Below are 26,903 nucleotides of genomic sequence, written 5' to 3'. Positions count from 1 at the left end.
GTTCTGGGGGGACTACCAGTGCAGCCTCCAGCGTGGTTGGAGGATGGCTGAGAGGGAAGACAGGAGGAGGAGGAGGAGGAGGAGGAGGAGGAGGAGGAGGAGGGAGGAGGAGGAGGAGGAGGAGGAGGAGGAGGCATAGGCATCCCAGGCGGGAGGAAGGACAATGGGCCAACTCCGCCGGCACATACCGGAGTAAACCGGGTTAGGGTGCGATCTGGCCGGAGATGGAGGAAGTCAAATAATACTCGGGAGAAAACAGGCGTGAGCAGAGAGAGGCAGCAGAGCAGCAGGGAGGATCCTGCAAGAGAAAGGCAGGAAGAGCAAGACAAAGGACGCCTGGCCAGTAACCAGCTTCCCAGCCTGCATCAGGACAGCAGGAGAGCCAGGCAGGAGAGAGACGCAGCAAGCAGAAGGCCTAGATGCTGCCACAACGCTTCTCCCAGAACCTGTGCTCGGTGTGTAAGGAGAGCACAGAGGAGGGGAAGCCAGGATGGACACGAGGGAGGAGAAAGTCCAAGAAGAGGCACCTCAAACAGGATAAAGGGTGAGGGGAAAGGAATGAGGAAGGACATGCAAAGGAATGAGGAGGAGGAAGAGAAGGGAGGCCTCTGCGGGTTAGAGTCATCTAGTTGTGTTTGGGCTGTAGACCCTGACCTAGAATCTAAGCACTCTCATCCAGAATCCAACAGCAGCTGTGATGGTGAAGAGACTGGAAAAGAGAGCAACGAGGAGCTGAAGACACAAACCTCTCAAAGCAAGGACGACTATTCAGAAAGAGAGGAGGATAACAACTCTGAGGTTATGAAACTAGATACTGGAAACAATGATTTTCCTCATGGCCACTCTGGACAGGATAATGTTACCTTAGGACTTAACAGAGATCTTGATGACAGAAAACCAAGTGAACACCCCTGTGAAGAAGTAGCACCTAATATGAATGGATGTCCTGATCAGTCTGGGGCAGATCAAAAAACTGACACAGAAAGGGAGAGTGTGGATCTTGAAGAGAAGGAAGGGAGCATCAATCGGACTCCTGCAGAATTCCCGGTTTTATCCGACTGCTATGAGGAGGTCTCTGTCTCCATCAGCACTGCAGTCTCCCTTGAGCTGTCCACTCCTGTAGAGGGCAGCACCTTCAATACTGACCATGAGATTTGTGTTCAGAGAGAGCAAGTGAACTCCAGAACAGATCACCTTGAGGGGTATCAACAAGGGGTGGCAGACCCAGGAATCATTGCTAAAGGAGAACTGGATCTAATCAGACTTGTGCAACCAGAACCCAACTGTGCGGCTGCCGAGAACAACACTGTGAACACAAACAGGAAACCCCTGTTTTCCTTTCAAAATGCAGGAAATGGCAGCGTGCTACAGGAGAGAGAAGCCTCGTCTAAGCCTCCAGGACACAGAGATCCTTCCATTTCTGAGACAGACGGGAGGAACGTAACAGGGAGCGATTGTAACTGTAGTACAACTGAGCTTAACAGAGCAGGGCCCAGAGACGAGCTGGTGTTGGGTAATAGAGAAGCAGAGTTACATGAAGGGGATACAGAGGAGAAAGAGGACACATCTGGAGAGATTTTGAGGAGGGAATGCACCTGCTTTGAGCTGGACAATGCTGAGGGCAAAGGTGACAAAGAACGAAATACAGAGGGTCCCACAAATGAAAGTTCCATACAGGAGGATAATGACAAAAAGGAAAGTGAAAATTGTGCACAAATGGACAATTGGAGGATAGAGGAGTCTGCAGGCGGATGCAGGGGAAGGGGGAAAGAGGTTGTAGACACCTGTGGACAATCAACCCATGTTGAAGCAACTGGAGAGACCGGCAGTACTGTTGCCTGTGCTGATCCCCCCACCTCTCTTGCACTCTCCCTGGCTAATCCTGCCCCCACTTTTCAGCCCCTGAGTTCCATGGAAACCAGACTGCACTGTTTGGACGAGAATGTGGAGAAGGAAAGGGTCGGAGTGCTGGAAGGAGACGAAAAAGGAGGCCAGGAAGGGAAGAAGAGGCTCAGGAGACTATTTGAGGAGCAGGGTGAGGCGGAGAGGGTCTCCACCGTGGCCACTGAGGAGGGGGGGAGAGAGGAGGAGGGGAAGGAGAAAGAAGATGAGTTTGGAGTATTCATGCAGGCGGAGGGAGAGCCGGCCTGGAGCGAGGGATCCACCACTGCCCCAGTGCCTTGTGGGAGCAGAGAACGTGTTGGTGAGTCTCACCGTTTGTAGTTCTGTCTCTTTCTGTGTATTCTGGTTAGCCTCCCTCTCTGTCTTTCTCTTTTAGTATCTCTCTGGTATCTTTCAGAGTTTACGTGATTTTGCCATTTTGCTTGGAATGGACATGGGACAGAGGATCCTTTGGTTAACAAAGCTGACATTACAAGGCCTCAGAAGCGGAGTCTTTTAAAGTTGTCAGAAATGAACAACATTAGAGACCTTTCACACTCGCTCAGGGTATTAGTGCAAACGTACCCTTTTGTACAGTCTCAGGAATGCACATGCACACACTCTGATTTAAAGGGCCACACCAAATCACAAGTCAGAGTCAACTCTATTGTCCATCTTGTGTGTGTGTGATACAGAAATGCTGTTTATCACCTTCCCGAGGAATACAAAAATATAAAAAACATTAAGAGGCATAAATAAAAAGGCACAACAGTCAATATATACAAAGTGACTCCATATTACAGTCATTCATTTGTAGTACCTTTTTTCCTGTTCAGCCATAGCATTCATTATCAATAAGATCAATATGTACCTAAATTCCTTTACATGCGATTATGATCTAACAGTGAAAGATAATTCTGCACACCTGGAAGAGCTTTTCTCAACCCATGTTGAGGCATGTGTTTGCAGAAGTATATCTCATTCCTTTTTCACATTGATCAGCAATGTTAGCACCTAGCTTTCTTATTTAAATCATGATACAAAAAGAAGTTGAAGCTTTATACGGGGGCACCCTTTGGAATAGCAACACATGGCTGCCTGATTAGTACGAAAATATGTCATCAGCAAGACATGTTACCTGAATGCCTAAATAATAGTCTTTCAATAATACTCAGCTCTTATATAGCCAACAGTTATGACATGCACCTGAGTGTGTGATATATTTGTGCTTTTCTGTTTCCTTGTTAATTGGGTTTCATGTTTCCTCATTATGCTCCCTTTAGCTAATCACCTAAGCCAAGTTTCCACTGTGCAGCCAAATGAGGCTAATCCGGGGTTTCATCTTATTTACTATTTATTTCTTCTCAGTGTATCCACCTGTAAGCATCCACCTTAAAAGTTATGCTAAAGATTTATCAGCAGAAGTTGCTTTCTCCGTTGACAGAAATCCCTTTGTGTGAGTTATCGTGAGCTGAAGGACCATTCCAGTGTTTTTGCAAATGTACTTTTAAAGGTCCCTTCACCAAAATGACATGACGTTTTGTTTTGTGAATTATCCAGATTTCCTTGTGACTATTTCTTTGTTTGAAAGTTAGTTCCAATTAAAATGTTGTATCATTTTTCAGCACACACACACACGGCTAAATAAAATGTAATTGATCTCCATTGTGCGACGTTGAAGCATAACTTAATTTAATTGATGTAAACCAAGCCTTTGAATGAACTAGCTATAATAATAATAATTGGATAATAATCCAATTCAGAGGCAATAATGTAATATAATACATTATTTTATATATAGTAAAGGTGAGAATCTTTTGAAATACTCCATGGCAGCCTGGTTTTGTGACATGCGCACTGAAGAGACTTGCAATTATTTGCCCTGGACTTCTGCTTTCAGACGTAGTTAATTACTAAGTTATTATCCTATCCGATAATAATCCAATTCAGAGGCAATAATGTAATATAATACATTATTTTATATATATATTATATATTTATATAGTTACAACCGGCCCTTTGAGTGCAACCTTTATGCGAATGTGGCCCGCGATGATATTGAGTTTGACACCCCTGACCTAAACCAATGCTACTACATGCAGACTTAATGCTTGCTGTCACTGAATAGAGGTTTAATCAAGCACAAAGAAGTATGTTCAAATATTTTCATATACTACTGAAATGAATAGAATTAAATGGTTGCCTTCAATCTGCATAAAAATCATTAAAAGATCTCCATAAAACACAAGAGTGTAGTTTTCAAAGATAACGATCTAGGAAGTAAAATAAATGTAATTTGCAGTAATCATTAGACTACAAACCTTTAAACTACAGGTATTGTTCGGAAGGAATTGATTGTGGAACTCGAAAAATAACAAAAGAAAAATGAGTTGACTAATAACAATACTTAGCTCTGCAGGGAAACTGAGACTCTGTTCTGTCCTGACATGAATTCCTAACAGATCTCTTGTTCTTGCTACATGGTATTAATCATTCAGAGTTAGGGTAAGGGAGGGGGGGCAGCAAACAGGGCCTGGGTCTCTAGTTAGCCTGAGGTTATGGAGCAGCGGGTGAAAGAGAAAGTCACACAAAGACGACTGAAGTGTCTGATAGACACATCATGATAAGTTGGAGCAATGGGAGGTAGGGATGTTTTAGCATGGCAAACAGCATCATTTACAGCAACTATGTCACACAAAAATGACGTGTTTCCTTGCAACGAGTTGATTCATGTAATTGTTAAGGCAAAATGAAAGCCAAGGTTTCAGGGAGGCTACGATCCTATATTTACTCTTCAGATACCAAATCTTTAGGATTTCGCAAAACAAAGCCAACACCAACTTCAAATGTGTGTTCCTGTGTGTTGACTCTGTAATTCTGGTGCAGACGTTCACACTACAAGCTGCTTCCTAGGATTGTGAAAATGTAATAATAAATATGCTAAAAGGTTAAACAATGTGTGTTGTTTCAGTTTTAAAGTAATGCTAGTACAGCGTAGAAGCATGAAAACTGTAGCCCAGTCTTAGCCATCAGTTTTTCTAGCTATAACACAGCTAACATCTACAATGGATAAAGGTTTAGTTAGTCATAGGAAATACTTTAATATCACAATCTTTTTTATAACAAGAATTGTTGAGTATTTGTGCATTAACAAAAAAATATTCACACCATTTTTGATAAATAAACAAATCTAATGTAAATATAAAGACATAGTGGGTATAGGTAAAAAGAAAAAACATAACTAAAACTAGGAAAAGACAGCGTTAATTATGATGTGTGTGTGTGTGTGTGTGTGTGTGTGTGTGTGTGTGTGTGTGTGTGTGTGTGTGTGTGTGTGTGTGTGTGTAGCACATGGAAACCACGCCCTCGCTGGGGAGCCGACCCACTGGACACCAGGCTGGACGGATAGCCTAATCCACCAATCAGATGACACGTGGACAGCCTTCCCTCAGGACTGGTCAGATGAAGGTGGAGACATGGTGGGACAGTGGTGGCCGACCAGCACTGTGGAGGAGAGAAGAGAACCGACCAATCAGAATCTGGTAAAGATGTCAAGTCTTCTCAGCTTTTTAAAGATGACTTCCATGAAACCATAATGTGGTAATTATGCCTCAGATGTTTCTGTTGAGATTGCATCCATTTCTCTGAGAATTCACTGAAAAACTCTGTTCATTTAACCCTCAGCATAATATTGTATTGCAGCGCCCTGTGAAGTTGAGTCAGCAGACCCAGAGATATCATCTTTTTTATTCCATGCATTGTTCTTTATATATGTGGGCCACAGTAGTCTGGTCGAGACACTTTTTTTCTGATTCTTTTTACTCTAGATTTGTGTCATTTTCAGACTTGTAATCTTCAGACCCAGTCGAGGATGATTCAGGTGAAATGGAAGTTCACAAGGCTTTTTGCTTCCTTTGTTCTACTTGTAAAATACAAAGTTGTAAGCCATTCGACTCTTCTATTAGGGCTTTGTGTATTTGGGATTCTCAAACCTAACCTTAATGGCGGATCAACTTAAGCTCAACCGGCTTTATCTACCTGTAAACCAGCTATTCATTGCTTACAATTGCAAAAATCATTTGAAAAATCCTACAACAAAGACGGTTTGAGATCACTGCCTTCAACTAGCTTCGTTGATAGCTCAATAATAATAAGCTAGTAAGTTATCCATCACAGTCGGAATGTGTATCTTTTTGGTGCATTTCTGTTGAATGATGATGCAAAAACAGTGTTTGAATCTAATATTATCTGCAGGTAAACTCTGGGGTTAAGTTGTAGTCAAAGCTCACCATCAATATCACCAATACCTAATTTTAAATACTTTAAGCCTGCACAGTTCTGGTCAAACCTTTGGTTAAAAGAGGGCTGCACATTAGAGAAAAGATTTGGCCAGGCTGCCCTTGAGTTCAAGAAAAGCCTCTCCCAACCTCAGCCTGGAATGTATTTTTTGTAAAGTACGAGACAGACCAAATACTTTGCAATTAGTGTTATTACGAGTCAGACAGAATATCAAGAGTGCTGTAACTTAGTAACTGTAAATCCACTAGTGCTTTAAGATTGCTTTATTAAAACAGGTATGTCTCACACATAGCAACTTTAAAATGTTTCAAGAAAAAGCTTATTTCAGTAATGTTGAGCTCTTCTGATCTGGAAACTGTCAAGAAACCCCCTTATTGTCAATAAACCCAGGAAAGCCATAGGCAAGTTTATTTATATAGCACCATACATGATCTCATTGCCCTCAGTATGAGGTCGCAGCAGCTACAGTGAGGTCAAGTTTATTAAACTGGAATAACATCATTACATTCTAGCCTAACTAAAAAAACCTAACTTGTAGAGCACATTTGTATTCAGTAACTTGAGCTGAGAAGTCAAGAGACCCCTTTAAGAATGAAAATGTGCCTCTTTATTTTTTGGATCTTTATTTTCTGCTTTTTTCTTTTCATGTTTGGTACCAATGACGCAAAGTCTAAGAAGTCAAACACTTGTGATCATGGTGCTGTAAGAGGATTTGAATGAAAGAGGTCCAGTATTTGAGGTGTTGCTGAGGTCACTTTAAAAACGTTGACCTGTTGATTTGAGCTCACTTATCTTCCAGCTGCAGGCTAAATGTGTTGGTACTCTAGACTGTAAATATAAAGGTTGGTTCAGGCTTGCTGCTGGCCTATAAGACCCCGAGTCTCTCAAAGTGAATCAATAGCAACAATAAACACACAGTGTGTTGAATATGTTTCTGTTTATAAATCCAGGCCACGTTTATCAGGGCAGTTGTACCCCAAAGGCTGTGTCTGAAATAAATTGGTCATGAATTATTTAATTTTATACTGATTTGGTGCGTCATTTAAATCTGCGTACTGTTTTTGTAACTCACATTAGACCAGTCTGAGCTCTCAGTGCTTTTTTCCTTTAAAAATGTAAAAAAAGAAGCCGGCACTGCAGGAGGAGTCCCAGTGGACATTAAACGCAGTGAAAAGATGCAGATGAAAAATGAGCTGTGCCGAGAGCTGCAGTGAAGGAGGGCGTTGGAAGAAAACCGCTTTCATACGAGTTGTTTCATATTCTCACAGTGCCATGAAAAGACATTTAATGGACTCCAGTATTAACTTCTCATGATGAACTGAAGACTGTAGTTGATCTGGTGTCTCTTTGTGTCTCCTGCAGGCGGCTGTCTTTGCTGCAGCCTTCCCCTCGTCTTCAGATGACCCCGGTGACCTCCAGACCGTCCCCATGCTGAGCCAGCTCCTCAGGGGCCGGGCCAGCCAGGAGCAAGGGTGGGTACTGCGTCTCTCTGAGCCCCCTGAGTGGGTACTCCGTCACTCTGAGTCCCCTGATGGTCCTGGTGGTCTGAATATCAGCTGATCTGCTGCCGTGTTTACTGGCTGTGCTGACACATTCCAACGATTTGTAATAGGATATATCAGATCTGACAGAGAGATCCCACATTACGAGCTTGTAATCAGCTTTAGGAAAATGACATGGAGGATTCTTTCCTGTCGGGAGCTCATATTTACTGCAAATCTGACAGGACATGAACACAGCAACACTGCAGCAAGTTAGCCTGCAAGTTGGCAACAGCTGAGCAGTTTACATCAATACTACTTAAAGGAAATATATGTTTTCTAATATACCTCCAGAGACCCACCCATTCATTTTTGTCCTCTGTGGAGCACATTGGGTTTTGGTCCATTACATTGAGGTTATACATGCCACAGCATTAAGTCCAATTGTACTCCACAGAGGACATCCTGGGCTTTTCAAACATATGACATATGATGGGGTGTGGCTTTGAAAAAGATAATTTCATTGTATTTCAAAATGGCGTCCATCAACACAAGCACTATTTGTAGAAAGAGAAATGGTTAAGTTTGTAATTACCAGTGTTGTGAGGTCAATATTTAAATTAGTTATAGTAAGGGAACATCTTAGGAGTTAGTGTAGTGAGTTTCAGAGCAGTGTAATAATTATTTGACCTAAAACTAAATGTTTTTATGAATGTCCTCTAAGGAGGGCATGGGGATTTGCTAACTTTTTATTTCCCCCATTTTACATAACACAAATAGAGTCCACTATGGGCCAAAACTAACACGTAGGTTTCTGTAGGGTTCATGGCAGACGGATGCAGTGGGAACACATACATCAAGTGCCTCAAGTGTCAGATGTATCTCTGCATTTCAAAAAAGGATGGAGTTCTACAAATAAGGGCTCAATATTTGTTGCATTGAGTTGTTGTGCTCTAATGTTGTCTAAATGTACTTGTATGTTAATGTTGTTTGTATACTATTCTTCGCATAACTAACACCCGATGTCCTCTACAAAGGACACACAATAAAACAAAAATAAAAATATAATTTTTTTGTTTTTGTTAGTCATTATGTTAATACCACCCTAAAGATTTGTGTAATAAAAAAAAAAAAGGAAATGTGAAACCTTTTTCTTTCTGGGTCTCAGGAGGTTATCTACACAAATCCAGTCAATTATACAACTTCTGGTTATGTTCACGATTGTCACTTTTTTGAACAAGTGTCCATTCAAGGGAACACTGGTTATTTTTATTCAGAATAAGTTACACATTTAGTTCAAATTGAAAAAAATGTTGGTCTGCAAATCTCACTCGTAGAATACAAGAAAATAACAAAACAAACAGATGGCAAATAAATATAAATTACTCCAAACAAGTGCAGAAGAAACAATGCAACCTGGCAGAACAATTATTTCACTGATCCAAAAAAGGTTATCGCGCCTTCCCTTTTACAGAGCACAGCCGTGAAATATTAACCACAATGCCAACATGCCATTGTGATCGTACATATTTAGTTTTCTGTTGTCCATTGAATCATTTTTAGAAATACAGTAATTTGTTTAGCATAACTCTCCTGAGGTTTTGTTTTAAAACATGCGCACATACAATCATATTACTCTAATTTATTTGGATTCTTTCAGGTTATTATTTCGTGATTTGTGCTTTTTGTTTCTAATTTTCCAAGTCTCTGAACTTTTTTATTGAACAAAGCATCATTCTGTGTGGTGCAATGGGATTTGTTTTATTCATTCATAAAAGTGCAGTTGTTTGGTCGTATATAATAATAATGTGTCGTCAAAAAACAATGTTTCATTTCATTTCAAACCTTTATTTAACCAGGTGAATCCCATTGAGATCATCGATCTCTTTTTCAAGAGAGACCTGCAGAATATAAGCAGATATTTCATGTGTATCCGACACCAAGACATGTATCTCTTTATAGTCACACCAACAAGAGATGAAGAGCTTGTGGAAAGATGTAATCATTTAAACAAACACCTCATTTGATGTAAAATGTATGTTTGAATCGGGGTGGATATGTGTGGGGATCATCACCATGACTGATTCCCACATCATAGACACCGGTGGTTATTGTGGTGAACTGCATCTAAAAACAAAGCATGGATTGACCCTCACATGGCAGAGTGTGTCTTTGACGCACATTATGGTTTTACAGTTGAAATTGGTTTAGAAACAGACTTTGTTAGACATTGGTTGTCTGATCCTCAAATTTGAGCCTTTTTCACTCCTGTCACTGTGAGAAAAACAACATGTTGTTGTGCTCTCACCCGCAGGCTGCTGGACACTTTCCATGACTTGAACAAAATGATTTGCCAGAAATACAAGAGAGGGAACGGGGTGTCTCGTGACCTGCTGCTGAGGACCTTCCACCTGGAGCCGCCGCGCACTGTGAGTAAAGACCGTTCACACTTGCTTTAAAAATGTATTCCGTTACAATTAGTAAATCACTTTTACCACCTGTAAATACTGTAATCAATAACCTAATCTGAGTATCAAAATACAAAAGTAAATGTTACCTTATTACTTTCTGTTACTTTTAAATCACCTCAATATCAAATGCAATGCAAATAAATACAAGAGAAAGGAAATATCAATAAGATGTTTTTTAATTAAGTGTATTATGTAAGACAACAGAACAATGTGACCTTAGAAAAGAAGAAACCAAGATATTTAGGATCAGAAATGATTTTATGGATAGGAAAACCTGCCTTCCATTAAGCAGATTCAGGCAGTAGCCTATACAGCAACAATGAGACACATGAGCACATGGTTTAACCAATCAGATGTTCACCATACTGCATTAATGTAATCCATTACTCCCCCAGCCTGTAAACATGGGACAGTGATGCAGCATTCACCCAGCGCACAAACGCAGAGAGACTAACTTATGGCAACACAAAATAAAACATGGGAGCGGTGGAGATGAGGAGGTGTCGACGTTCTGGTGATTTACTCGGAAGGCTTCAGTAGAAGCTGCTGGGAGTCCCAGCAGCTTCTACTGAAGCCAGTCCCCAACTCCGGGGACTTCCGGCCGGGGACTCCGGGTGGCAGTATACGCCGTGAAGTTGTTTGCGGCCTGCCAGTAAACCCAAAGCAGAAGAAGACGAAGTGAAGTCAGCGGCTCATTTGCGTAATCTTCCCTCAGGGAATTTATTCCGGTGTGAGCGCGATCTGTACTAAATGCCCTGGGGTAATAAGTGCCGGGGCACTGAGTGCCGGCACTGAGCTAATGTTACAGTAACTTATGAGAGGCCGTCGAGCTGCTCACAACTCATACTTGGTCTTACAAACAATATCAGAATCTCACACATACACCATTAAACTCTTTTATACATATTGCTAAACACTTTTACACGCACAATCATACTCTCTTTCACACACTTTTGTCTGGGCCATAAATCAAACTTACTTACATACCAAACTGTACTTTCTTAGAAACACTATTATTCCCACTTGCAGACAACATCATACTACAATATAATACTCTAGTAGTGTATGCAAAATAGAAAACTTTGTGTGTGAGAGAGAATGATAGTGTATGTGAGAGAGGAATTGTAGTATGTATGAGGGTATAGTAGTGTGTGTGAGAGAGAATGATAGTGTATGTGAGAGAGGAATTGTAGTATGTATGAGGGTCAGAGATGGGGTCGTTACTCAAAAAAAGTAATATATTACATATTACTTTAAAAAAAAGTAATATATTACTTTACTTTGTTACTCTCTACATAAAGTAACTTTACTTTACTCTTTACTTTACTCTTTACTTTACTCTTTACTTTACTCGTTACTTTACTCGCAGGGCCGCCCCTCCCTACAGGCAGATCACGCAGACTGCGGAGGGTGCTTCATTTTGCGGAGGGAGCCTCATCTGAAGCGCAAATGCGGCGCACCTACAGTGTTACTCGTTACTTTACTCGACATCCTCACTCTGGATTCGGATGTCCTCCTTAGCTATTAGCTTCACGTTAGCATGTTGTCTTTGCATGTGCTTGTTGAGGTTTGACATTGTGTTTGCAGCAGTGGATAAAAGCTTCTGGCCTGGACACAGTTTGCACCTCACCGTCACATTCTTGTCCTTTCTTCGGACGAACTCAAAATAATGGGCATACCTCCACCCCTCGAAAGTTATCGCTGTTGACTCAGCCATGTTTATGCACTGCATGTGGACACGCAAGTCGCGCAAATGTTACGTAAATATAAACCTGCGGCGGAAATCCCTCTTGTCTGTCAAAGGGAGAATCTAGTAATTCTGTATGTTAGTAGGCTAACTGTAGTGTGATTACTGATTTTATAAAAGTAACGAAGTAACGCGTGTCGGGCAATGTTAGTAACTGTAGTGTGATTACTGAATTATAAAAGTAACGCGTTACATTACTCCATTACCGACAAAAGTAATATTATTACACCCAACTCTGATGAGGGTATAGTGTGTGTGTGAGAGAGAATGATAGTGTAAATGAGAGAGGAATTGTAGTACGTATGAGGGTATAGTAGTGTGTGTGTGTGTGAGAGAATTATAGTGTATGTGAAAGACAATGCTTGTGTTTTTGAGACCTTATGACAGTTTATGTGAGAGGACATTGTACTGGTTGTGAGAGAGTATACTTTAAAAGGAACGCCAGTTTAAATATTCATTCCTTGACTGGTTTACAGCCTTGAAAACAAAGCCTGAAGCTGCTCACAGCACTGCTAGCTAAATTTGAGCTGCAATAACAACTTTTGGTAACACTTTATATTAAAGGGGACCTATCATGCAAAATGCACTTTTGTACGTCTTTTATACATGAATGTGTGTCCCCGGTGTTCCAGGGAACTCACCAAGTGTCAGAAAACACAACCCTCTCTATTTTCCTCCATACCCAAATCTCTAAAAAAGGGGCTGCAACGGATCTGATAAAAACTGATCCAGATTTGAACACTGTCCTGACGTCAGGACAGTGGCGCTACGGCTATTGGAAAAACTCCACCAATCAGGAGGAGACAGCCACGGCCATTTCCGTTTGAAAGTGCTGGAGACGCTGTAGTACATATGCCAGGCCTGTAGATGGTGCTGTTCTCACAGAATCTGCCCTTGCAAAAACAGAGCTAAAAAATGTCAAATTGAGCAAAATGAGGCATGGCTAAAATGCATGATCTGTTTGGTATTTTGAAAAAAAAAAAGTATAAATATGCCTTATTTAGGTATGGTCCTATACTATATTATTCAAATATAGCATGATAGGTCCACTTTAAGGTACTGTTAAGAACTTGGTTACACAAGGGAATAAGGACTCAAATGCACGACCCGGGAGCCAGAGGTAAAGTATAATTAATATACTTTATTTTGCCAAAAAAGGATATACAAAAAGAAAACAACACTCTTAATAGAGGCGACAAAAAAGGCTTAACATAAATCGCTCACAACGTGAGGACAGAAACTTACGACAGAGTTTCAGGAGCGTAATTTAAAGGGGACCTATCATGCAAAATGCACTTTTGTACGTCTTTTATACATGAATATGTGTCCCCGGTGTTCCAGGGAACTCACCAAGTGTCAGAAAACACAACCCTCTCTATTTTCCTCCATACCCAAATCTCTAAAAAAGGGGCTGCAACGGATCTGATACAGACTGATCCAGATTTGAACACTTCTATGACGTCACAGAAGTGGCGCTACGGCTATTGGGCCAACTCTCCACCTTTCAGGGGAATGTGGGGTTGGGCCACGGCCATTGCTGGTCGAAAGCGCTGGAGACGCTGTAGTACATATGCCAGGCCTGTACGTGGCGCTGTAGTCTGCCACAAAAGCAGCGATGGTAACCATGGTTACCCTTCTGTTTATTCTCCGCTGTGGCTTTTTTTCTCCCTCCCCGAGGCAAGCGTTTGCTCCCGCTGCTTTAATTCAATGCAATCCCTCCCTGTCAAGGCAAGCACTGTAATTCTCTCCGGTTAGTCCACCAGCAGATGACAAACACCCACCTCTCCGCCTCTTCCAAGGAACGAGGGGACCGTGCGGCAGAGTTTCAGTTTCAGTTTCTTTCGCCGGTCAAGATGTCCGTTAAAGTTTAAATCTTCCGGACAAAATTAGAAAAGTGCCGGTCAAAGGTCTTCTTTGTTATTTATTGAGCTTTAAAACAAATGAATAACGACTCTATAGGCCTATAATAATATAATAAAACCATAGACTGTATATATAAATAAAACACGGAGGACGGAGATCTTTTTTTCTCCCCCTCTTGACTTGATCAGAGCACGGCTACCCTCTCCTGCAGGGGGGCGTGGTCTCACAGAATCAGCCCCGTAGACAGCAAACAGCACATAGAGTGAAATGAGGCATGGCTAAAATGCATGATCTGTTTGGTATTTTGAAAACAGAAACGTATAAATATACCTTATATAGGTATGATGATTTATATATCATTTAAATATAGCATGATCGGTCCACTTTAAGCAAGTGACAAGATAGGCAATCGTGGATGAGCAGAGTTCTGGCATGAGGACAGGACAAGACGAACTGACAACAAACAGAGGGAAACAAGGGAATATAAACAGGAGATAACTGGGAACAGGTGAAAACAATCAGGGGCGGGCCTGACGCTGATGAGCACGGGAGAACACATTAGGAAAGGGAGTCAAGGAACCTGAAATGAGACGTGACAAAACAAAACAGGAAGTGAAAGACAATACAAAAATAACAACATGAAACATGACTGACTAACACTTTTGGCGGTGCACAACAGGTACACCAATTCTCCATCAACTAGTTGTTAATTAACATGCATATTAGCAGTATATTGGCTCTTTATTAGTCATTATAAAACACTTATTAATGCCTTATTCTACATGGCCATATTCTACAAGTAATAAGCCATTAGTTGAGAGTTTTTCCTCAATAACCCTCTAATTAGTGCTTATTTATTGCAAGTAAGGAAGTTGTTGTATATGAGTTTGGGTCTTAATATGCTCTGCTCAATATGGGCCTTTTAAGGCAGTAATACCACAAGAATAGTAATTCTCCCATAATAACACCTAACAAATATGATCTATTCTCATGTAACAAGACATGAAACTATAAGTGTTAATTAAGTCTAAATAACTCAAAATGAGGTATTTCTATCTAAGAATATGTTTCCTATTTTAAAGTGAAGTCTTGTTCATAACCAATACGCTAGTAGTTTGAATCTAATTGACCTGAACAGGTTCCCTATTCTAAAGTTGCCTCCTCTTTACACTTTGTAAATACATTATAGCACACAACTACTGAAATTAACCTCAACAGTACATGAACAAAGTAGGCACACGTTGAAATATCTGTTTTATTAAACCACTAATAAGGCTGAGAACACATATGCAGCCTGTACTTTTTAATAAAAACTGATTTTTAACAGAGTTTATCTATTTGTGATCATACTGTGTGACCTGCTTGTATGTACTTACACAATAGGTGTACTGTTCTCTCTATGTGTTGTACTGTCAGTGTGAACATAGATTAAACAGCCAGCCAAACTCTTTTGAGAGCCAGGGAATGAGCAGCCATGCTCCTTTATTGAATTATTTGCAGTTGTTGATTTCGGTTCGTTGTTCATGAAGAGAAGCTTAAAATATGGAGACGAATGAAGTCTCTGAAAAGGTTCAAATGGGTACTTTAATTAAGTAGCATGGTAATGAAACAAACAGAGAGAGTACAGGAGCACAGCTGTGGTGTGGAGGCGGCAGGGTGAAGAAGTCCCTGGGTCCTTCTCAGGTCGATTAAATGGAATCCTTGCGTCCCTCACTTGCGTCGTTTCCCTGCGACTGGTCCCTCCCACCAGGGAAGCATGGAGAGACGCAAGGAAACCACGAGAAGCAGGGAAATGAGTTTTAAGAGCAATGGGACGTCCTTTCCTCCGGAGCGTCACGTGAAGCGACGTCCGTTATGTGATGACGCTGCACAGCTGATCGTCTGACAGCAGCTCTGTCCCCGTTATTTTCACAAACACCCCCGCCTCTGTTAGTACACATTTACTGACACAAACATTTGTATCATCTGTTGTAGACCCAAATACATTAAATAAAATAAGAACTCATTCTCAAAAGAGATAAACGCCATTCTTAAAATGTATAAACGAACAATAGTTGGATTAATATTGATTAGAGTGCACAATAGAAATAAAATAATTCAGAGAAGAAAAAGAGATATGTTATCTATCAAAACCCAGTTAGATTAACATTCATCATTGCACACTTTGTTTGTGTGGATATGTAGCAAATTAACATTTTAAATAGCACTTAATGACTGACTGAATGGAAATGACAATGAATGAAAATGTAAAACGAAAAAGCGATCATGAAAATGTTTCCAATAAATGAATAAAATAATTTTTGACCACTTTGTTGTTCAGATATATCACATATTTGTAACTGAATGATGCATTCATTGAAACAAAACACGGTATAAACTGAGGAGTGAGTCCTGTGAGTTTCATGTGTTTTCTTCACTCCGCTGGGAAACTCTGCTCTCATGTCAAGAAGCATCAGATCAGTGCATGCGCTGCATCGTCCAATCAGTGAGCGATACACAGTAAGGGGGCGGGGCGAGTATCTGAGGATTTCCCCGGAGGATGGTCTGGTGGTTCCTCGGTTATCGCTCCTCCATTATCGCTCCTCGCTCCTCGATCCTCGGTCCTCCGGCAGAAATAAGAGCCATTGGACGCTACTCAAGATGGCGCAGACAAATCAACTTCCGGTGATACCGAGGACCGAGGACCGAGGAAATGAAAATAGTCGACCTGAGAAGGACCCCCTGAGATCGCGTTGTCCTCCGTCTGTATCGATCCAGCGCTCCTCCTTCAATGGCGGCTGGTGACGTTGTTCTCCCACCTCTTTCTCCAATGTCCGATATCGCACATAATAGAGAATTTAAACGTCGTGTGGTCATTGTATAACTTCCACACGCCTTTTCTCCTCATACACTCTTTCATGACTTTTTATTTAATGCATTTTAACGGCTGTAATCGATGTTAACGTGAAACCGGAAGTGTTCCTTGTTGTCAACGGCAACGTCTTTCAATACAGCTTTTCAAAGTAAACTTTAATCGGAACTGTTTTCAGAATAAAACTGTTTTAGTCTTACTGTGTGTTTAAGCTAAATTACGTCATTCAATATTGATTTTAATTTCTTACACAGTCCACCAGTGGCGAGCCGTCAGGGCCCTCTAGGCCCTCTCCAAGGGCCTAAGATATTCTAAAAAATAATATTTGAAAACATTAAAAAAAAAAAAGAAAATTTAAATATGTTTTTAGTTACATTTTTCATTAGTTTTACCAAAATAAATTGATTTAATTGTATTTAAAATAACATTTCCAAAGAAATAAATCCTTCGAATCTGCCTGTTCAGTTTCTGTTGGAATGTGAAGGGTTAAAGGCCGTGTCTGCGAGTTATGTGAAGACGGGAGAGCTTGTTGGTCCCTCTGTACATTCACAGAGGGCCCGCTATAGTAACTCAATGAGAGAGTAATGTCAAATGACAGTACAATTGACCAATCATATCCTCCCTCTAAATGGGTGGGCTTTATTTTCGCGGACTTTACGACAAGTTCCGCCCGCTGTGAAGTTTATGCAAGTGGTGCAGTGACGCGTCCTAAAACCCGGAAGGAAGCTGCTGGTTCCCTCGACACAAAAGCAATGGGATTTCTCCATAGGATTTTGGAAAATAGCTCTAAATAAGGTCTGTGGAAAACGAACCTGTTAGATAAATGCACGTTTTGTTCAGCCGGATAATATCCACATGTCTACCCTACTTTTATAATTTTCGAATCATAAATCTAATCGATATATTTATGATCGATAGATTTATGATTAGCATAAGTTCGTTCATGATGGCTCATGTCAGTGATAGTGATGACATCGTTGCGAAATTATTAACCGAGTCATTTTCAAGATTGAGTTACAATGATACATTTGAGTGGCAAAGGATCAGCTGCATGACCCCGCCATCAAGTGCTAAACCACTTCTTTGCCCGCTTTGAGGCTAGCAGACCCCCCCACTTTTCTACTCTGCCTCTGTCCCTGCAAACTACCAGCTCCATACCACCTCCCACTCTCAAAGAACATCAGGTGAAGCAGACGCTGAGGTCTGTGAATCCTGGAAAAGCCGCAGGACCCGATGGAGTACTCTGCAAAGTACTCAAAGCTTGTGCTGACCAGCTCTCAGGGGCCCTGACCAGGATATTCAACCTGTCCCTGTCACAAGCTTGCATTCCATCCTGTCTGAAAACGGCTACCATCATTCCTGTCCCCAAAAAGACACCAGTCAGAGAGCTCAACGACTACAGGCCCATAGCCCTAACATCGGCGGTGATGAAATGTTTCGAAAGACTGATAGCCGACTACATCAAAGCCAGCCTCCCACCCTCCCTCGACCCTCATCAGTTTGCCTACAGAGCCAACAGATCCACGGATGATGCCATCGCCACGGTCCTTCACACAGCTGTGAGCCACCTAGAAGGCCCAGGCAACTATATAAGGATGCTGTTTGTCGATTTTAGCTCAGCTTTTAACACCATCATACCTGACATACTAGTGGAAAAACTGTCAAGCCTAGGTTTCCCCTCCATCTTATGCGCCTGGATTAATAATTTCCTAACAGACCGTCCTCAAACAGTGAAAATAGGCCCTTATTGCTCCTCCATCCGCACCCTCAGCACTGGCTCCCCGCAGGGCTGCGTGCTGAGCCCGCTACTCTACACACTCTACACACACAACTGCTCTCCCACCCACCCCTCCAACTCCATTATAAAATGTGCAGATGACACCACTGTGGTCGGCCAAATATATAAGGGAGCCGACGAGTCGGCATACAGAGACGAGATCCTGAAGCTGTCTGCGTGGTGTTCAGCTAACAACCTACATCTGAACACAAGCAAAACAAAAGAAATCATCATAGACTTCAGAAAGCACCGTCCAGTACACGCCCCCCTTCACCTCAATGGAGAGAGAGTGGAGAGGGTCTCCACCTTTAAGTTCCTGGGGGTTCACATTTCGGAGAGCCTCAGCTGGACAGCACACACCACTGCAGCAGTTAAGAAGGCCCAGCAGCGACTACACTTCCTGAGGGTGCTTCGGAGAAACCGACTGAACAAGAAGCTGCTGGTGTCCTTCTACCGGACAACCATCGAGAGCGTGCTGTCATACTCCATCTCTGGGTGGTATGCAGGATGCTCAGCTGCAGACAAGAAAGCCCTGCAGAGAGTGATCAGGATGGCAGAGAAAACCATCGGCTGCCCCCTGCCCTCTCTGGAACACATCTCCACCTCCCGCTGCCGCAACAGAGCTAACAAAAGAATAAAGGACAGCTCTCACCCAGGTCACAGACTGTTCTCTCTCCTGCCTTCTGGGAGGAGATACAGGAGCTTCGACTCACGGACAAACAGACTCAAAAACAGTTTCTACCCCTGGGCCGTCAGGCTGCTTAACCACCACACATAATGCAACAACCGTCTCTCTCACATATACACACACTTTGAATGCACTTTATATACTATTTTTATATCAATATTTTTAACTATTTATTCCCCCGTATGATTGTTTATGGTGTCTGTCCTATGGCCGTGTTTTTTTAGTGTTCTGTATGTGTTTGTATTTTTTGCACACCGGGACAGAGTTGCACTCTGAATCTCGTTATACTCTGTGTACAATGACAATAAAAGGCTTTAACTTAACTTTAACTTAACTTCATCCAAAAGGACAGGAGGATGGACTTTATGTTTAAGTGATTTGATCATCAAAAGTCATTTTCAATGTGGGCCGCCGTGCCGACTTAATTCATTTGTAATTGTTACTTGGCTGTGGGTGCCCTGTCATGATAGGTGTTTATATAAATGGTGTTGTTTTGTGTGGTAGAGGGTCGCTGTCATTGATGCGTTTTGCACCCCGGGCCGTTGTTTTGATATTCCGCTGAAGTATACGCTGTGACGTAATAACTCTTCTTTTTTTCGAGGGAAGGGGGGGGGGGGTTCAGAGGGCCTAGGCATAGGAGGAGTTTGACATTTGCACTTGGGGGGGCAAACCTTTTTTACTGACGTCAGTACACAGTCCCAACTATTGCGTGGGGTGCTACGGATACAGTAGCAATAAAGCCAGCGTTCACCGCACTGAGTATGACTTTTCCACATACGAATACAACTCGTCCCGTCATGCACGCCTCATGCCCGCCGTACACACACACTCATATGGAAGGGGCGGTCTCTCCCCCCAACAACAGTGGGTCATAACATATAACTGTGCACATCTTATACTTATTTGATAACTACTATATCCCTTGGTTACTTGAACACGCTACAATATTATTAACCAGTGTCCTACCTTAGTGCAGAAGTAGACGCCTTTTTTTACGTTCCGCATATATGTCCACTATCCCCTCAGGTGACAGCTGTCGTCCTCAATGTGAAGAACCGCAAGTGAGGAAAATCTTGTTCCTCCCATCGTTGACCAGTTCTGAATTCTCCTCATTGCAGAAAAACTTCCCTCAGAGGTGGCAGACCCGATAGGCAGAGTCAGTGCTAACTGGAGCATCTTGTATAGATTTGGATAGCTGCCATTTTAACAGTCTTTCGAAGATCCTCAAGCGCAACAGATGCGACAGCAGAGGCTTTAACATCTATTAAAATATTGATATACGAAATATTTGTATTGGAACAGTTTTAGACGTAGTAATGCTGTAACATATTTCAGCCACTAGGGGGGGCAATGCCCCTCCTGCCCCCCCGCAAAATCCGCCTATGGGCCTAGGTATAAAAGTCACGGCTCGCCACTGCAGTCCACTGACATTCAAACGGAGTGAAACTATAAAAAAAGAAGATACAAGGCACTTAATGATCTCATACATGCAAGTGTAACATACACAGATTAACCAATACGACCGCTAAGTGTAAACAAGGTAAATATAGCTAATGCTAGCTGTGCAATAAGCATGTATACAGCCTAGTATGGCTAACGCTAGCATGTATGTTAACGCTAGCGCGAATGCTAACGCATTTTGTCATTGAGTTTAACTTTAAACATCTCCAAATGTCATCACATAAACACAATACATGTTACCAGGGGCCAGGGGCGGATCTAGACAAATATTCATGGGGTGGCAAGAGGGTGACAGGAGATTTTGAGGGGTGGCATCCCCTGGCAGAAGTATATGCTGATTTAATCGCAGTCATATCAATCAATGTTAACGCCACAATATTAATATTTTAACTCAATAACATTAGGTGACATTATTGTGGCACATCAGTAAAGCCTTACATATAAATATATAAGGTGGCAGACATAATTTAATGAATTTTAACTGAACAATAACTGAATGAGTTTGTTTCACTCTTAGACCAGCAGGGGTACCAAATCTATGAAGCCTGCTGCAATAAGTACATTAATTAACTGTCTCATCGATGTTTGTCTGAATGAATATGATACTATTAACAATCATATTATTCCTATCAGCTGTCAATCACTGTTATAGTTCACATATTCATTTATTATTGAATAAACTATAATTTTTGGAGGAGTTAATGATGAATGTTCCTCAAGATGCTTGCTCACCCTCCTTCAAATTTGAAAGACAAGTAATTATATCATGTATCAAAATTCAAAAGATTCAAAGGAACAGTTCAGCGCCCCACGACTTTACTGCAAACAGTTACAACCTTGACTTTACATCAGAAAGAACAAACATTAAAGAAGTGACTAATTGCATCAGTTAGGGTTAAAAAACGTGTATTCAGCTAAAACATATACATCGCTGCAGTTATTATCCAGTGGAAAGTCCTTACCTACTGGCCTAGTTCAATCAAAGTTATTACTTTGTTTTGGCTGGGCAGTGTAGTTTTACACACCGTCTTATTTGACTTTCTCAGGACTTAAAACTGTTTTTTGGGGGCAGACCCCCACAAAGAAAAAGAAAAATACACACATACAAGGTCATCATCTTAACAGTTGTTTATGCTCATCGAGTCATCCGTGAGCAGAGCATCAAGTTGACATGCCTATTACAGCTGAATGCGGCGATTACCATTTTGTTCAGCATAACGCCTCACAAACTTATTAAGACCCAAAGCTTTAGTGCGTTTTGATTCAATGCTGAGTACAGCCAAACTTGACAGTCTCTTCTCTGTCATTGTAGACCGCAAATACCTCATTCCTTCCATCTACTTGAGTCCGAATGCTTCTCGTTTTGCGCCGTCCCCCCGTTCAAATGAAATCGCCGCCAATCATATTTCCAAGCTCGCACCAGGGAGGGGTTACAAGACTCGCGTCTTGTGCTGCATTTACTTGCACTCGGACATTAGAGATTTTCTCTCATAAATGTCCGATGAGCCACAACTTTTCTTTCAAAACAAAGATGCCAACTGGGGTGGCAGCTGGGGTGGCAAGGCTATTTTTTAGGGTGGCAGTTGCCACCCCATGCCACCCCGGTAGATCCGCCCCTGCCAGGGGCGTTTCCTGGACCTGGAAACATTCGGGGCTTAGCCCACAGTGGCGGCGCCAGAGATTTTCTTTTTGGGAGTGCTGTGGGGTAGCTTGACGTTTCATAGAGGGTGCTCAAACATGTAGGGTTTCCCATTAAGGTACCGGGCGCTACAGTGGAATTTTCTACTGCAACACTCCCCACACGCAGATACACAGTGTTACAATGAAGGCTCGATAATCAGCTCACGGCATATAGGCTGTGTAAGTCGGGGTAAAGTGCTATTTTTATAAGTGGGGAGTGGACCTAACATCCTTTAGGGGGGTCCGGTGGCATGCTCCCCCGGGAAGATTTAACTTCAATTTTTAAATATTGAAGTTAAATGCCTTAATCTGGTGCACTTTGAGAGCAACATTAAGAGATCTATGAAACAGAACTGTAAACAGATATTTTACAAATCACTCCCCCTTTTAAACTGTATTCTTGTTTTACTGTCATAGTTAGTATTTCATAACTGTTTTCATTTATTCTCTTATTTCTCATTATAACTATAATGATCATATGAAGGTGTGCCTTGGAAATAATCTTTTACATAATAATTGCATTCACTGAACAAGGGAAATTACAATCCTGCCGTCCTCTCTAGCGTCATGATGAGGTTCAGGTAAAGCACGGTTAATGTATTATATTATATATATTATAAGGAAGGAATGACAGAACGTTAAAGACGGTATGATACTGCGTGTGAAAGAGTCTGGTGGTGTACATGTGAGATTCTGATATTGTTTGTAAGACCAAGTATGAGTTGTGAGCTAGACGGCCTCTCATAGCAACTGATCTCTATCTCCTCACACACACACACACACACACACACACACACATGCTTTCTTCACATCATTTCATGCAGAGGGATTTATAACAGAGTGCCTAGAGTTCACTCTTCATTTGTTAAGCTTCAAGGTTTCTAAATTGAATTTGTCAGGGCAGCCTTACAGCGTGTAAAATGACCTGATAATGCTGTTTGACTAATGAGCAACTCCAGCTGCATTCAAATGAAGTGACCGCTGTTATATGCAAAACACTGCTCACACCGCGCTGATAAATGAACCGGCTCACTCTGAGTTACAGCACTGAGAAAACTACAGAGACCTTTGTGTGACTCACTGCTCCTCAACCTTTGTGCAGGGGAGCAGAGTGGGAAACTCCACACTGTGTATACGTTTATTTGATATTGTACTTGTTGTAAAGTATCATATCTATAAATATTGCATTTAGGTTGAGTTAGGAAGGGAACTACTTAGAGAAACATTCATCAGTTCTAGTTACTGATTTGTTTCTCTTTAAAAAATAAAGTGAAATGTGTTAAACGTTTCAATAATGTGTTTAACGTTGAGATTATTGTACAAATGGGTTACAGTAGAAACCACTAGAGCTCGACAATATTCATGGAAATAATGTTATTTGTAAAATTATAGTTAATGTAATTGGGATTTGTTGCTGATGAAGCCCAACATTTGTATGTTGCATACAAACATGTTGTAGACATACTATTAAACAAAGAGACAAACCATTAGTCTTTAGTTTTAATTATATGGGCAAAGTAAGTGCACCTATTGAGGCTGGCTTTGGATAATTGGTTCTAAATAAATGTAAATGTGAAGATGTTTCGGATCATTTATTTATTGTATGTATATTGTGTTCATTTACAGTGCTGTGAAAATGAATTTGCCCCTGGAGACAATACATTTAATTTAATTTAATCGTTTATTTGAAGAGGGACAATGCATATTGATGAACATTTAAGACAAATAATGCTTTAAAACGTAAACATGCCGGATTTTAGCTTTGAGCTAAATCTAATCTAACATTTGAAATCACAAGTGGTGGAGTTCGCACTCACTTTGTTGGTTGAAATATGGTATGAAAAGATATATACGACTTCACATAGTTATTAATATAAGGGATTTTTAATTCAACACACAACACATACCAGTTAGCTACACTGACAGTTTTTCAAAAGACTGTTCACAGGGAGTCAATACAATATCTGTAAACGTACCTTCCAGCTTCCACTACGATAGACTGCTGCAGGAATGAGTCCTAAAACCCGGGAATGAGTCAGCATATTTGCATATACAGTTCCGTCACCTCAAAGAAATGTGGGTTTCTAGTTAGATCCATCAAATAAGGTGTGTAGTTAATGCAATAACATTTATTTCTAACATAAAATACGTCAGTAAATACCCCAGGTTTTCACGTGTGTTAAAAAAGGTTGTTAGCAAGCAGCTAAATTGAACTATTGTCAGGGTGAGTAAACTTTGTAATGCTGAACAAAGTGGAAAAATGAAGTCATGTCATTGTGGTGTAGTCTAAAGTTAGCTTTCTTACTTCTGGAAATTCAAAATATATATTTAATTTGTAAAAATAATCCTGCTGAACAAAACTTTAAGCTGAACCAAAATACTGTACAATAGAAGAATCCCATTGGCTTTGTGCGAAGATGTATCTGGTCTGCCAAAAAAGAAAAGTCATCCCTGCAGCACTGCTGATTTTAATTTCCAAGGTGATGTCTCCAAATGGTTTGTTTTGTTCAATCAACAGACAAAATCTTATAATTAAAATCGAATTAAAAGAAAGCAGCAAATCTGCCCAGAGGCTTTAAATAATAATGCAGAATCAGATTGTTGTTTTTTTCATTTTCTGTTGACCAACACATTGATAAATCAGCTTCAGCAGAGTAAACCCCTGGGTTGTGCTCAGTAGTCTAATAATAATAATAATAACTGAAATGAATATAGCGCCTTTCATGAACCCTGGGACGCTAACATCACATGTGCATGTTTGTGTTTTAATCTCTGCAGGAAAGCAGACCCCCCCAAAGGACAGCCAATCACCGTCTCTCCCCCGGCCTCCCCTCGACCAATCAGCACGCTCATAACGCTGCTGCTAAGCGACGGCTGTCATATGACTACAACAGAAACATGGAGTAACAGTGCGGCTCTGTTTGAACTGTGATGCATCAACGTTTTCCTGAAGGACTGCAGTGTCTGAATTTACAACACATGTACTATCTGTCAAACACTGACCTTTGACCTTTGCACCCTCCTGGTTATTAGAGCCTGAGCCGCTGTGAAGTCGGATGAAAACAGAGCGACAGTTGTGTGTCAGAAGTTGTCTCCTCCAGCTCCTGTTGGAGTGTTTCCATCACCGTGTGCCACCGTGTCCACCTCCACCACTTTCTCTTCTTATTTTCGCTTTCTGCCTCCGAGTGATATTTTCCTACCTAATATTTTATTATAGATTTAAATTGTATCTTAATAGAAATATGTCACCGTGTCAGAGCTGCTGTATGACAGAAATGGTCGCGTTGTTTGAAGAAATCTTAATGGGTTGAGAAAAAGGGAGGAAGGATTCTAAATAAATCATTGTTTCTTGCATTCATGATTTTAGAAGGTCAGCATGCTTTGCTAACTATCTTATCTAAAATGAAACAGGCAAACATTTATTCCCCTTGATCTTTTTCTATTATCTTTAGCAAAATATGACATTGATTTCCTATCCAGAACATTGTCTGTAGCTCCACCATGAGATCCTTTCTTCCTCTGCAGCAGCTCTGGCAGAAAGATGTAGAGCTGATGTGTTCATGTCATGTGGAAAAGGAAGAAAGCAATAAGAGCAAAAGGTTTCTGTTCCAACCTGCAATTATTCAAAGGATCAGACACTTTAAGATGGCGATTTGCAAAGTTATTTCTTATTATATTAATAGTTATTTAGCACTGAATCCTCAAGGCTTAAAAAAAGAGTCACTGAGTAAGTCAAAGTAAAGTAGGCATTCCTGTTTGCTGTAACATGCAGCGCTGAATAAAGTTAAACAAATAGTGACAAAAAGCTTCCGTACGCCCACCTGAAATTATGTTTTTGTTAGAGAAAAACAGGCAGTGACAGCTCTTTTTTTGCTGTCACCCCATTAACATGGCGGCTCGACCTCATAACCCCAGGAAATCGTTATTCAAACATGCTGTTACCCCTCCACCCCCCACAGAAACCTGCTGTATCAAACATATCTCCACATCAGCTGGATTCATGCAAATGTCCAAGCTCTCCATTTCTTGTTTTTCAAAGATAGAAGCAACAGAGAATCATGTGATCCACTGGAAGCAGAGTAAAGCATTATTTCACTCGCAGAATTCTGAAGATGTGTCCAGACGCATGTGCTTTCTTTGTGTGTTTGCTACAGAAATGACAGGAAATAATCACTTTTGGTTCCTCAGAAAAACAAGTTAGTCTTCCAGTTAGTGCCAACAGGAACAGCAGTTAAGTGTCAATGTTTACGAGGTAACGGAGCGAGGCAGACACACAGTGTTGTTTCTCACAATCTGAAGTGGACTCCACCAATCATTCTGGCACGTGATGTTTCTCTGTTTCCTTTGTCTCTCCGTCTGGCTTCCTGTCTGCCTCTCTCCTCACTCTCAGCTGACTCCACTTCACCAGCAAAAACTTGAATCTAGCTGCCAATAAAAACAATATTGTTCACATTGTGTTCCACTGTACATGTTTAATTTAGACGTACCACTACATGTTATGACTTTATTTCACTCTGCGTTGTATATTTCAGCTCAATCATTTGTGATGATATATGATATGTGTGAATGTGTGCGTGTGTGTGTGCCATTTGTACAAAACTACAAATTGCTGAATAAGAAAAAGATGAATATTTTCTGATCTGTTCAAATGAGGAGGAGTTGTCACCTTGGTAACTGATGTAATAAAATGATACTGTGTGATGG

The 26,903-nt window shown here is 41.2% G+C and overlaps 1 protein-coding gene across 1 annotated transcript; it reads left to right on the top strand.

Annotated features, from left to right (window-relative positions):
- Positions 1-147: 147 nt before the first annotated feature.
- On the top strand, positions 148-26,903 carry si:ch211-14c7.2. Its single transcript, XM_034115943.1, has 5 exons — positions 148-2,203; positions 5,230-5,423; positions 7,543-7,652; positions 9,976-10,090; positions 24,978-26,903. Exons 1-5 carry the CDS (start codon positions 559-561, stop codon positions 25,104-25,106), a joined length of 2,193 nt encoding a protein of 730 aa, XP_033971834.1. The 5' UTR covers positions 148-558; the 3' UTR covers positions 25,107-26,903.

The sequence above is a fragment of the Trematomus bernacchii genome, unplaced genomic scaffold, assembly GCF_902827165.1.
Source record: "Trematomus bernacchii unplaced genomic scaffold, fTreBer1.1, whole genome shotgun sequence".
NCBI classification, from domain to species: domain Eukaryota; kingdom Metazoa; phylum Chordata; class Actinopteri; order Perciformes; family Nototheniidae; genus Trematomus; species Trematomus bernacchii.
This window is presented reverse-complemented; position numbering and strand designations above follow the sequence as displayed.

Coding starts and splice junctions, on each gene's coding strand:
- si:ch211-14c7.2 (XM_034115943.1), top strand. CDS start 559: ATGAGGAAGGACATGCAAAGGAATGAGGAGGAGGAAGAGAAGGGAGGC. Junction 5,424..7,542: donor AACCGACCAATCAGAATCTG/GTAAAGATGTCA, acceptor TGTCTCCTGCAG/GCGGCTGTCTTTGCTGCAGC. Junction 10,091..24,977: donor ACCTGGAGCCGCCGCGCACT/GTGAGTAAAGAC, acceptor TAATCTCTGCAG/GAAAGCAGACCCCCCCAAAG.